We start from the raw sequence: 12,480 nt of genomic DNA, 5'->3' as shown, positions 1-12,480 counted from the left end.
AGCAGTGAGCGCCCGCGGGCTGCAGAGGGCGCTACAGAGCAGTGAGCACCTGCAGGCTACAGAGCAATGAGCGCCTGCGGGCTGCAGAGGGCGCTACAGAGCAGTGAGCATCCGCGGGCTACAGGGCAGTGAGCGCCCGCGGGCTGCAGAGGGCGCTACAGAGCAGTGAGTGTCCGCGGGCTACAGGGCAGTGAGCGCCCGCGGGTTGCAGAGGGCGCTACAGAGCAGTGAGCGGCTGAGGGCTACAGGGCAGTGAGCGCCCGCGGGCTGCAGAGGGCACTACAGAGCAGCGAGTGCCCGTGGGCTACAGAGCAGTGAGCGCCTGAGGGCTGCAGAGGGCACTACAGAGCAGCGAGTGCCCGCGGGCTACAGAGCAGTGAGCTCCTGAGGGCTGCAGAGGGCGCTACAGAGCAGTGAGCGCCCAAGGGCTACAGGGCAGTGAGCGCCCGAGGGCTGCAGAGGGCGCTACAGAGCAGAGAACGCTACAGAGCAGTGAGCTTCTCTGCTCTGTAGCGCCCTCTGCAGCCCGCGGGCGCTCACTGCTCTGTAGCGCGAGGCAACAGGTGGCCTCCCGCCCTGCGCTCTCTGGTCTGCTCTGCGCCGTCACAGATCGCAGGTGTGCGTGTACACACGTGTAAATTTCTCCAGGGCACACATCTAGGAGTTGGGCTGCATTTCTTCATCAGCTTTTTTTTTTTTTTAACAGCCCTCGGCAGTGAGCGGCCGAGGGCTACAGAGCAATGAGTGCCCGAGGGCTATGCACCTCCCCATGGATGAATTTCACAAGCAAGATAGGAAAAAACCCCACCAGGATACCAGAGATGATATTCACTTATATAACGTTTGAAAACACATCAAAACAGAACTACTTATTTTTAGGGATACCTACAAGTGTAATATGGGCTTCCCTGGTAGCTCAGCTGGTAAAGAATCCATCTGTAATGCAGGAGACCTGGGTTCGATCCCTGGGTTGGGAAGATCCCCTGAAGGAGGGCATGGCAACCCACTCCAGTATTTTTGCCGGGAGAATCCCCATAGTCAGAGGAGCCTGGTGGGCTGTAGTCCATGGGGTCGCAGAGTTGGACATGAATGAGCGATTAAGCACAAGTGTGATATAAAGAATGAGTGCAAATGACAAACGGCACATTCGGGGTAGGGTGAAAAACAAGGTGAGCAGATGTGGGGCAAGAAGACGTCCCAGTGTAGTAACGGCGTGTATTGTAACGCAGGGACCAGGGACCCGAGGTGCGTAGTTCTTGATGGCTTTTTTGGTTTCCAGAATTTCACTGAAAACTTTAAAAAATAAGGCCACGTATTGAACTGAGTCCAATTTAGAGTACTAAGAACTCCAAGTACACATGTGGTAAAACTATAAAGAAGGATATTTTTTAACGGTTCATGAGATTAACTGAGTGGATTTTTTTTAACAATGATATAGTAGATACTGGGTTAGCTAAAAAGTTGATTCAGTTTTTTCCGTTAAGATTGTACAGAAAAACCTGAACAAACTTTTTGGCCAACCCAGTGCTATCAGAAGGCATTTATGTAGGAATGGTGAGTAGTTACATGAACTTTTAATTTTGTGTATATAAGCAAATGCTTCTTATGTATGCAAGTACAAGAAATGTGATGTAAAATAGATGACTATGGACTGGGCAGAAATGTTGATAAACGTCAGTGTAAACAGAATACATACAGAGTTTTTTTTATATGTAAGATGTGTAAGTTAGAAAAAAATGTCAGCAGTGGGTTTAAGATGGGAACAAAATTGCGGAAATGTTGATAAGCACAGTGCTTCTTTTCTTTTTCTGTGTTTAAGCAATTGGAAGCCATTTGCGTCAAGGTAAGATCTGGAGAGACGAAAGGTCAGGAAAAGCCGATGCCCGCGCTGGCCGCCATCCAGCCCAAGCCGGCCAGGCTGGGCCCGCCGCCCAGCGGGCACTGCAGTGCGGTGGGGCTCAGCTCTCAGCTGCTGGGGGCGCCGCCACGTGTCCTGAGTCGCCACCCCCAGCCTCCTGTTCACGTGTTCATGCAGAGGCCGCCGCCTGCCCTCCGGCCAGTCCCTGTGAAGACAGTCTGGGCTGCCGAGCCTCCTAGTGGCCGGAGCACTGCGGCAGTCTGTCTGCCAGCCTCTGGCCCGCCAGCAATCGCATCTGTTTCATCCAGTTCAGCACATTTATTCATTTCCAGCTTGCAAACAAAACACGCTGAGAAACTGAAGAAGTCTTTAAAAGTGAAAACACGTTCGGGACGGATATCTCGACCACCCAAGTATAAAGCTAAAGATTATAAATTCATCAAGACAGAGGATTTGGCCGATGGTCACCCATCTGACTCTGACGACTACACCGAACTGAGTGTGGAAGAAGATGAAGATCAGAGAGGGAGGCAGGCGCTCTTTGATTTGGCAAGCTGCTCCCTGAGGCCCAAAACTTTCAAGTGTCAGATGTGTGAAAAGTCATACATAGGAAAGGGGGGGCTGGCCCGGCACTTTAAACTTAACCCAGGCCACGGCCACCTGGAGCCTGAGATGTCGCCATCTGAAAAAGCCAATGGGAGTGTGATCGCGGGCCCCACAGAGGGCAAGACCTGCAGCCTGGCGCCCCGGGGGCCGCCCACGCCCACTCTGCCAGCTGAGGAGGGGGCTGTGTCAGCGCGGCGGGGCCTGCAGGTAACCTTGCTGTTGGTGGTTGTGTCCTCGTTCCTGCACGTTGTCCTTGAGTTGACGATATGTGCGCATGGCTGGCACGGAGCAGTGTGTCTCCTGTCTCGGCAGCCTGGCTCACTGCGTGCTGTGGAATGCAGGCGCAGGTCCTTCAGGGCTGGTCAGGGAAACGAATCGTAGCGCTCTTGCTGACACCGACATGACCGTGGCCTTGGGAGAGGTTTACGTGGGGGGCACTGGTCCACAAGGCTGCTTCCTGGACCGTCTGCAGTAACGTGGCCTACCAGCTTCTCTCCCCGCTTTGCCCCTTTCGAAACTCACAGGCAAAGCAGACCCAGTCAGCATGGAGTTGCATGGCCATGTCAGCGTTTATCTACCGAAGCCCAGTGTGTGTGGGGTGAGCATTTGTGAGCCGTGTGCACTAGTCCATTATTTAGAAAACAGCGTTGAGGCGTTTCCCTGGCAGTCCAGTGGTTAGGACCCTGAGCTTACACAGCCTGGTTAATTGTCTAAAGTCCACCTCTCTGTATATTTCCAAAGGATGACTTTTATGGTATTTGAAGTGTATCCAGTAACAAAAGTTTACAAGTCGTGGGTGAGTTATGAATTAACAAAGCTCAGGTTGATTTTTAATATCCAGTGGCCTCAGAAGAGTGTTCTGTTTCATTTTGGGCACCACTTCATCCATGATCATGGTTTGTCAGCCCAGATTTGCAGGCTGGTGTCATCTGGTATCTTAAAGGGAACCTTTGTTTAAGATGCATTGCTTATCATTAATGTGTCTTGATTATGCCAAGAAGAATAATTTACAAGTTCCTTGCTTTGACAATATTTTTTCTGCTCTAAGGTTTTCATTATGGTGTATAAAGGATGATTATTTTATTTTGTTTTGGGTGTGCACCCCAATCTAGAATGGTCAGTCTGTGGAAGTTGAAGAAGCGCTGATGTCTGAAGCAAAAAATGGAAGTTTTTCAGCCCTTCTGGGATCAGAGAGACATCCTGGACCTAGAAGAAGCGGCTACTCCACAGAGCCCAGCACAGCCGTCCTGGAGCGGAGCGGCATGGCTCACCCGCCGGTGGGTGCTGGGGCCGCGAGGAGCAGCGCCAGGCTCCAGGAGGTGCGTCACTCTTAGAGCCCTGTTCTTGAAACCAGTGTCTCTGGCATGGTGTGTGGCAACTCACTCTAGGTTTCTGAATTTCAGAGTAAAATGCCCAGATCGACTCAAACAGTTCACCTGATGTGTAATGGGGATGAACACTCTATTCAAAGATAACATTGCCCAGAATGATTCCTAGGTGTACCAGCTGCTTGCCTTGATAACTTGTAGAATAATTATAACTTGGGTTTGCATGGAAGCAGTTTAGAAAAGAACAGAAATGGTGGTTTTTTTTGTAAAAAGTTTCAAGATATAAAAGCATGTTTTGGGTTTTAAACTCTAGAATCTCCATTCTAGTCCCTTGAAAGTAGACTTATTGAATTTAGTTGGGTTGGCTTAGAAGAGTGGGACCCCAAGCTTACGTTGTCTTTGGTGAGGATGTATTTATTTGCCTGCATCTTAAAATAAGTAAAAAAAATAGCAAAGGGAAAGCACAGATAAGTACATGAGACAACCAGCCCCAGAGAGAGTGGCTTCTAGAAAGCCTAGGAGGCTGCAGGGTCCAGTGGGAAATTTAAACCCGGGTGAATTAACTTTCCTCCCCATGGGCTTGTTACCAAGTCCTGGCTGAGTGAGTTTTAGGAGTAGGAGGTCAGGAGGCTTCTGATGTGATTTGCTCACTAACATTCGAAACGAGTGAATGGCTTCCATCCTGGGAGCACTTTCTGCTGGGTTCCAGCTGTGCTCAGTTCACTGCATGTCAGTAGCTCCGCTTAGATGAGGAACTGGAACCCCAGAGACGCTCCCTGCTGGGTCAGGTCAGTGAGGCCACTGGAGCGCGTGGCCGGGACCCGCAGCACCGCACTGTCCTGCGGAGAATCAGGGACCCTCTGAGGAGCGCCTCTCTTGATCCTGCACAAGAGAAGCTCCCCAGAGATGGGCACTGGTTCACACACGACTAGGGGTGTCCAGTATCAGGCCCTGTCCAGGGTGTGGGGGGACACCGTGCCCACGACGCCTCTTTTCCCGTCACTCACTCCAGTCCCGTCCGAGGACTACACCCTCTTGCGCCATCCATGCCCCCCAGCCCAGCCCCTCCCCAGGTCCTCGTCCCCTCCTGCCTATCCCTGTACCTTGGTGTGGTCTCCTGTCTGCAGGCTGCCTTGGGACTTGCTGTGTTTTCGGCTCACCAGTTGGTGAGCCCTGGGGAGCAGAAATTCGTTGCCCCACTGCGGCTGTGTCCTCATCCAGGGCCTGGTACCCACGGCTCGCTCGGTGCTCCCGCTGGGGGCAGACTCTGAATGCAGAGTTGATCACAGGACTGGTTATGCGTGAGCACGTGAGCTGTGTAACAGGCACAGTGCTCCCAGTTGAGAGTTGCTTAGTCACTGAGACGTTAGGGAACTTTCTGTCTCCTGTGGGTTTTGTTGCACCAACTTACTGGCTGCTGGGAAATTCTTTCAAAGATGTCAAACGCCTTCTTCCGGTAGCTTCTCCACCAGTGTGACCGGGACGATCTAGTGGAGTTGGCTCTGCCTCGGCTGGCTCAGGTCGTGACCGTGTATGAATTTCTTCTGATGAAGGTGGGTCTTCTTAGTGTTGCTAAGCGACTGAGGCAATGATCTGAAGTTATTTAGAAAGGCATCCTTTATAATATTTTCTTAGACGGAGCCAGGCCTTGGGAATCATCTCCTTTCCCCAGAGAGGGCTGAAGTGAGCCGGCTGGTCCGGCCCGGGAGCCTGGCACAGACCGTCAGGCAGGCCTGCGTGGACTCGGTGTGCGTGGACTCCCCTCTCCTCTCACACCCACGGCCCTGCCCGCGCCTCCATGGCAGCCCCACCCCTGAGGAGCCCATGCCGAGATGCGGCCTTGCTGCCTGCACCCGGACTTCAGGAGTGCCCCAGGAGTGGGGACCCGGCCCTCCCCCAGCTGCGGGCCCCAGAACCTGCCTGTGTGGCCCTCAGGGCCCGTCTGTCCCGTTCCCCTGGCCACCGTTCTCCGGCGGCCCTCGGGCTGGTTTCCTAGGCCGCTTCTCCCGGCCGTCTGCTGCCCCGAGCACAGTGCAGGGCACTCTGCGCTCTCGCTGGGGAGCGAAGGCCAAGTCTGCTGACGGCTGGGGGCTTAGGAGTGTCTTTCCCGCCTTGGGATTCCTCTCTGTATTTTCCACATCTTTGCCTTGGGTTGAAACATCTTTTTTTTTTTTTTTCCCCTTTGTCATCTTTATCTTCACTGAGGTTGAAAAAGGTCATCTAGCAAAACCTCTCTTCCCAGCTGTATACAAGGAGTTTGAAGAGCTGCATAAAATGGTTATGAAACTGTGTCAAGATTACCTCCACAGTTCTGGACCCTGTTCTCAGGAGCCTCTGGAAGTAAACAACAATAAGGTAACAAGCTCCCGTGGGAAGTCTGGCCCAGAGCCAAGGGAGAGCTGCCCAGTAAAGAAGGAGGATGTTTACCTCAGTCATGACGTCTTGACGTCTTCATAGTCAGCTTCTGTTTAGCTCTTTCTTCCAAAAGTGATACATGCTTTTTTCAGAAAACTCAGAAATGCAGATAAGCTAAAAAAAAAAAAAAAAAAAGGAAACACCCACCATCCTCCCACTCACCGATGATCTCAGTGAATAGGTGGTGTCTTTTCTTCATTATGTAGGTTTTTGCAAAGGGATGAATTACACAGGGACCAGCACTTATTGTTTGTGCTTGTGCTCACAGAGCTTCCATTTCAGTATCCTTGCCTGTAGCTATTTTGAATCCTTGACAGAAATATGCTGTGAACTGACGTGCTTTTACTTGTTTTGGATAAAACCTTCTGCTGGGCAGAGCGTGTTTCCGCGGGCGGGCAGGTCATCCAGGGGGACTCCCTGAGCCCAGCTCAGAGGCTCAGGTCCTCACCCCACCAACCGCCTGTGGCTGCGCCAACTCCCCACACCCTCCCGCCTCGGCAGAGGGCGGCCCTGAATCATCAGTCGTCTTTTCTGGCTTTTGCGATGCTGTGCTTTTAAATAGTCTGGTTTTGCCACGCTCTTTTAACAACATGGGTGGGCTTGGAGGGTACTATGCTGAGTGAGAGAAGTCAGAGAGAGGAAGGCGAATGCCATGTTATCTCACGTACATTTAGAATCTCAGAGAGGACAACAAACCAGTGAATACAGCAAGGAAGTAAGTAAACAAAGCGGGGTCAGGTGTACTAAAAAAAAATGCTCCTACGACAGTGAATAACACTTAGGCCATGTTGACTTAAGGGCTCCTAACGTTTGATTATACCGACAATGGAGCTGCCTGCCTAGAAAGCGTTGTGTTTCAGAGTCATTACTTCTATAGCAAGAAGTATCTTGATCCACACTGAAACATACCATATGGGTTTTTTGGGTTGTCTTCATCCATTTTATACAAATTCAATGCTTAATGTAAACCGATACACGTCTGTGTCTTCTTCGGCCGGGCTGCGTCTTTGTTGCTGTGCAGGGCCTCTTCTCTAGCTGCAGGGAGCGGGGCTGCCCTGGGGCAGTGCTGGGCTGCTCGCTGCGCTGGCTGCTCTTGTGGCGCACGGGCTCCAGGGCGCTCAGGCTCAGTAGCTGTGGTTCCCGGGCTCTGGAGCACAGGCTCAGTAGTTGTGGTGCTAGGGCTTAGTTGCCCCGAGGCATGTGGGATCTTCCTGGACCAGGGATCAAACCTGTGTCTCCTGCATCAGCAGGCCAATTCTTTACCCCTGAGCCACCAGGGAGGCCCTGTGTTTTATCTCCTTAAGTCACATATTTTTAAAAAATGTAATGGATTTTTCGCTAAGCCTCACATAGATGCCCTGGTTGGCAGTGGTCACTTACCTGTTCATAACCTGCCAGTTGAGCAGGCGTGGAAGCCATCCAGGAGGAATAGTGGGCAAGAAAGTTACCGTGGTGTCAGACTAACGTTATGCAGCTGTGATGACAGTTCATCTTCATCCTTCCCATTGTCTTCATGGCACCTTGCTGAACAAACGGACTCCATAGGTTTACACTCAGTCCTTTATTCTTAAGTGCAGACATGCTTCTGAATCTTGTGTTTTGAGTGAAGCATCTCTATGGGCCCCTTTCTTCTCAGGTTGCCGAGTCCTTAGGAATCACAGAGGAGTTCCTAAGGAAAAGAGGAGGATATGCAGGTTGCGTTCCCGGCAAGTGCACCAGCCCGGAGGAGGCCCCAGCGGAGCTGGAGGGAGCGGGTCCGCAGAAGAGGGCGAATGAGGTGGGCATGGCCCGAGGGGCGCCAGGCCGCTGCCCGGCCAGCGGGGAATTGTTGGGGTGGACTGCTGGGACTCCAGCACTTCTCCAGGAAGAAGAGGTGCTGGTTGGCCTGTTTCTTCCTAGTCTTAGCTGGTTGGGTCTTCTCTCCCTAGATTGCAGAGGATGGGCTGGCCTCAGTGAAAAGGACCAGGAGAGACGCTGTGCCCCTGGACCCCACGGAGTGTCCTGCTGAAGACGAGGGCCTGCAGAGGCCGGCCCTGTGTGCCCCAGCGGCTGGTGCGGGTAAGACAGCCCTTGCGGTGTGCACCCCGGGGCTCAGAGAGCTGCTGCTCAGAGCGGGGGGGGGGCGGGCCCGCGCTCCTGTGGCCGCGTTTCAGAGACCACTCTGATTTCTCAAGAGTTTTACCCCAACCTCCCAGTGTTTATTCCCAGGAGTCTCGGGTCTTTGGGGTTTTCTTGAGTCCTTTATTGGAATGAAGAGCTGCCTCATGGTGCTAAGTGGGTTGTGCCTGGGAGGGCCCCGAGGAGTTGGGGAGACCTGAGAGCAGGGACTGATCCCAGGACACGTGAGTCCATGGCTTGGCTTTTGTGAAACTTGGTTCTCAGTGCCAGCTGAGAGTTAACACTGGAAAACAAGACATGTTCTAGCTTTTATTTTGGTGCTAGCCAGAACGGATCCATGAGACACCTGGAATATATCACAGGCGTAACTTTCCAAAATGTTGTCACAGCTGCCTGATAACCTTACTTGATCCATAGGTCTCTAATATAAAGAGGCCTCCTCCCCTTCAGAACTTGGGACTTAATTCTTCCAGACAGGAGGGCAGGTTTATTCACTGAGAACAATGAAGGCTATCTGGCACCTGTTTGGAACACAGCTCCCCTCGCCTCACAGGTCTGAGTTTCCTCTTAGCTTCATCCATTCCTGGAAGCCGCCAAAGTAACAAGGAGGGTTTGTGTTTTTGTTTCATGGGCAGGAAGGTTTCTCTGGACTAGCTTGGTTTGGATAGTGATGTGTGACCAGCAACAGTACACAACTGACTCTGTTTTTCTGAACCGTTTAGGTTTTGCCCCTGGAGCGAATGGGGTCGCCTCTCCCCGCCCCGAGGAAAGCCCTGTGATGCTGGCTCCTGAGCACGAGGGCAGCGTGGCACAGGCAGGCCACCGGCTGGCAGCACTGACCGGTTGGGCAGCTCGGGGTGGGCCTGTAGACCCCACTGCCCTGTGCCAGGGTGCCCTGGGCTGGGGCTCCCCTGTCCCTTAGGGGAACTGGGGACACGGGCCCAGCACCAGCTGGCAGCACTCCCTGGGGAGAGTATCCAGATGCTGGGGCTGGCCTGGGGAGCCCGACTCTCTGCAGCACCTGTCTCCAGCCTGGAAACTCAGAGGCAGGAAGTTTCCACGAGGCGTGTGGCTTCCACCCGAGCAGCCCCGAGTCCAGCGCTGGCGAGGCCCCTGCCCCTCTGCCCAGGAAAGCATGGTCCATGGACGCTGTGCCAGCCAACTGTGCGCACAGCACCGAGTCTGAGCGGGGCCTCGGCCTAGCCGGGGCAGATGCCAAGTCCTGAGGGGGTCCTGCAGGCCACAGGGGGCTGGGACCAGCTGCCCTGAGAGGCACACAGACCAGGGGCTGGAGGCAGCGCTGCCGTCAGCAACGGGTGCCCCGCGGTCTTGTCTCAAGAACAGGAGCAGATGGCAGTTCAGACTCTGCCGGGCTTCCTTTGTTCCATCCAGGTTCCGTAGTGTCCGGGGAGGGGGGTACTGTCACAGTGACAGACGCGGAGGGGCCTGCCCTGCAGGTGGGGCCCCAGAACGGCTCCTCTGGAGGCTTGGAGATACAGCCCTCTCAGTGAGATGGGGTCAGAGCCACAGCCCTAGATCTGTGTGGATTTTACCCAGAGAAGGTCTGTTTCAGGGAATGTGTATTTTTCTAATGTGAATACTGACAGAAATGAACATTTTATTTATAAAGAATACCGTCTTTCTACCTCACTGTCTGCCTTTTTCTACATCTTGCTTGTTGTAATGATGGCAAATGCGTTACCTGGTGACGGATCCCTCTGACACATCTGCCCCTGGGCGCCTCTGACAGCTGTTGCAGGGGGCGCCGCTGCACTGGTTCTGGGTTGCCTCCTCTGCCCCCTGGGCACAGAAAACGACGTCCCCTTTCTCCTCGGCGACGTGCTGCTTTATAGCAGACTTGGTCCACACGAGAATCTGCTTCTGGGTTCAATAAATAAATGTGCAAGCCTGCTATCTGGCCAGCGTTTTATTGGGAAGTAGGGAAGGACGTTGTTTGTGCTGACACTCGGTGCATAGGGAGAGTGAGGCATGGGACAGGAGCCGCAGCCCCTCCACGTCCCGCTTGTAAAGCCACTTATCAGGCAAGGTCTCTCCGTCTCTTCTTGGAATGTCTTCCTGGGCTCTACCACGGGGAGAAAGAGAGGGCCATCTGTCCACACTCGGATGAGAGCACCAGAAGGGCACAGCTGTCCTTTCCCCACCCTGGCCGACACCATCAGGAGGGACCCTGGACACGGGCCGGGGCTGTGGGCTGCACCCTCCCTGTGCTGTGGAGGAGTGGGCTTTATTCTCAGGGAGTGGGTTGCCATGCCCGCCTCCAGGGGATCTTCCTGACCAAGGAATCAAACCTGTGTCTCTTGTGTCTCCCAGATTGGCAGGCAGATTCTTCACCACTGCACCACCTGGGAAGCCTCTGCGTTCCAAAGGGCAGGTTCAAACAGTTGCTAATCAGGGAAGTTGGACTGAGGGACTGGACTGAGCTGAATCAGGGAAGAGAGGGTGCAGAGTGACAAGGGAGAAGCAGTTGAGAAATAATAGTGCAGCCTTGGGGCAGGGTCACGGTTCCTCTTCAAATGATCAGTTCAGTCGCTCAGTCGTGTCCGACTCTGGACCCCATGGACTGCAGCACACCAGGCTTCCCTGTCTATCACCAAGCCCCTGAGCTTGCCCAAACTCATGTCCATTGAGTTGGTGATGCCATCCAACCATCTCATCCTCTATGGTCCCCTTCTCCTTCTGCCTTTAATCTTTCCCAGCATCAGAATCTTTTCTAAAGAGTCAGTTCTTCCCAAAGTAGTGAAGCTTCAGCATCAGTCCTTCCAATGAATATTCAGGATACACAGAACAGTATCTTCGAGCTCTTCTGTTGGGTAGGTGTCCCAACAAATGGAACATGTTAACTACTTGATGAAACATTCTCCAGAGAGAAGGTCACCCCGTGACTCCAGAATGCCTCTGGCTTTGAAGAATGCAGGCCCTGTGGGCACCCTGGTCCTAATCAGAAAGCCCGCCCCCTTGACTATAAGACACCACACGACCCCTCACCCTCACCCCGGGTGGGACACACAGCTGTTATTTATTCATATTCGGCTGTGCTGGGTCCTGCTGCTGTGGCAGGCTTTGCTCTAGCTGCTGCCAGCGGGGGCTCCTCTCGTCACAGTGCTCGGGCTCCTCGCTGCGTGAGTTCCCGTGTTGCGGGGCACGGGCTCAGTAGTTGTAGCACAGGGGTTCCATTGCCCTTTGCCACGTGGGATCTTCCTGGCTCAGGTATGGAACCCATGTCTCCTGCATTGGCAGGCGGACTCTTTACCACTGAGCCACCACGGAAGCCCAGGACACAGGTTTGAGGGCATTAGCCCAGCGTGGCCCCCTTCCTTCACCTGACAAGGCAATTCTTTCCTACTTCACCCCGAACTGTCTCCCAGATTCCGGTGCACAGAGGCTGGGCTTCAGCGTCAGCAGCATTGTTCATTCCCATTAGTTCTCTCGGGCAACCTGGGTGTCCGTGGATGAGGAGTCGAGAAGATAGGAAATGTCCTAGAAAGGCCGAGCAGTTCTTCAGTGTCTCCCCTGAAGAGCATTTACTCTTTTAAAGACCCCATCCCAATCCTAAAAACTGACCCCATGCCTCTGAGGTCCTGCCTATCTGGCTTGGGACCACAGCAGGGAGCCCTGGGGAAGGGATGCCCCTTCTGCTGAATGCCAGCCAGGCGGTTTCCAGGCTGCGGGACATCTGACGGGCTACTGTTATGATGGTTGGGTTTTAATAAATACTGCAAAGGAGAGGAACAAGACGTTCTAAGAAACTCTGCTTTGGAATGCTTTGCACATGCCAACTTACACAGGGAGATTCATTCCAAATACACCCCCATCATATATAGTGTTTTATTTTTGGAATTTTTTTTTTTTGCCTGGGAAGCACTTGTTCCTGAGCTGCTACGACCTGAGTGTCATGAGACTACATCCCGTATCATATAGCATGACATTTCCTAGACTTCTGTTTTTGGGGGAGCAATAGCAGAACTGACCCCCAGTATCTGGTTGCAAATATTGCCAAACTAGGATTTAAACCAGAAGGACATGGAAGACACTTCACTTGGCCTGTCATGGCCTAAGTACAAGGACGGGCAATTTTTTGGCAGCTGGTTTTCATCTGCATGACGCTGATATTTATTTGGTGCCCTCTGAAGTCAC

General features: G+C 53.1%; 1 protein-coding gene across 1 annotated transcript in view; it reads left to right on the top strand.

Moving 5' to 3' along the window:
* The window catches only part of ZNF839 (zinc finger protein 839), a 16,128-nt gene extending 6,152 nt beyond the window's left edge, over positions 1-9,976 (top strand). Inside the window, exons 2-8 of the mRNA XM_040256881.1 lie at positions 1,820-2,671; positions 3,577-3,783; positions 5,253-5,345; positions 5,998-6,147; positions 7,844-7,984; positions 8,136-8,265; positions 9,048-9,976. Of these exons, the coding sequence (XP_040112815.1) occupies positions 1,820-2,671; positions 3,577-3,783; positions 5,253-5,345; positions 5,998-6,147; positions 7,844-7,984; positions 8,136-8,265; positions 9,048-9,247 (1,773 nt within the window). The 3' untranslated portion in view covers positions 9,248-9,976. The remainder of the gene's footprint in view (positions 1-1,819; positions 2,672-3,576; positions 3,784-5,252; positions 5,346-5,997; positions 6,148-7,843; positions 7,985-8,135; positions 8,266-9,047) is intronic.
* The last annotated feature ends 2,504 nt before the right edge of the window (positions 9,977-12,480 follow it).

The sequence above is a fragment of the Oryx dammah genome, unplaced genomic scaffold (assembly GCF_014754425.2).
Source record: "Oryx dammah isolate SB20612 unplaced genomic scaffold, SCBI_Odam_1.1 HiC_scaffold_16, whole genome shotgun sequence".
NCBI classification, from domain to species: domain Eukaryota; kingdom Metazoa; phylum Chordata; class Mammalia; order Artiodactyla; family Bovidae; genus Oryx; species Oryx dammah.
The sequence above is the reverse complement of the archived record's forward strand: the minus strand, read 5'-3'. Positions and strand labels throughout refer to the sequence as shown.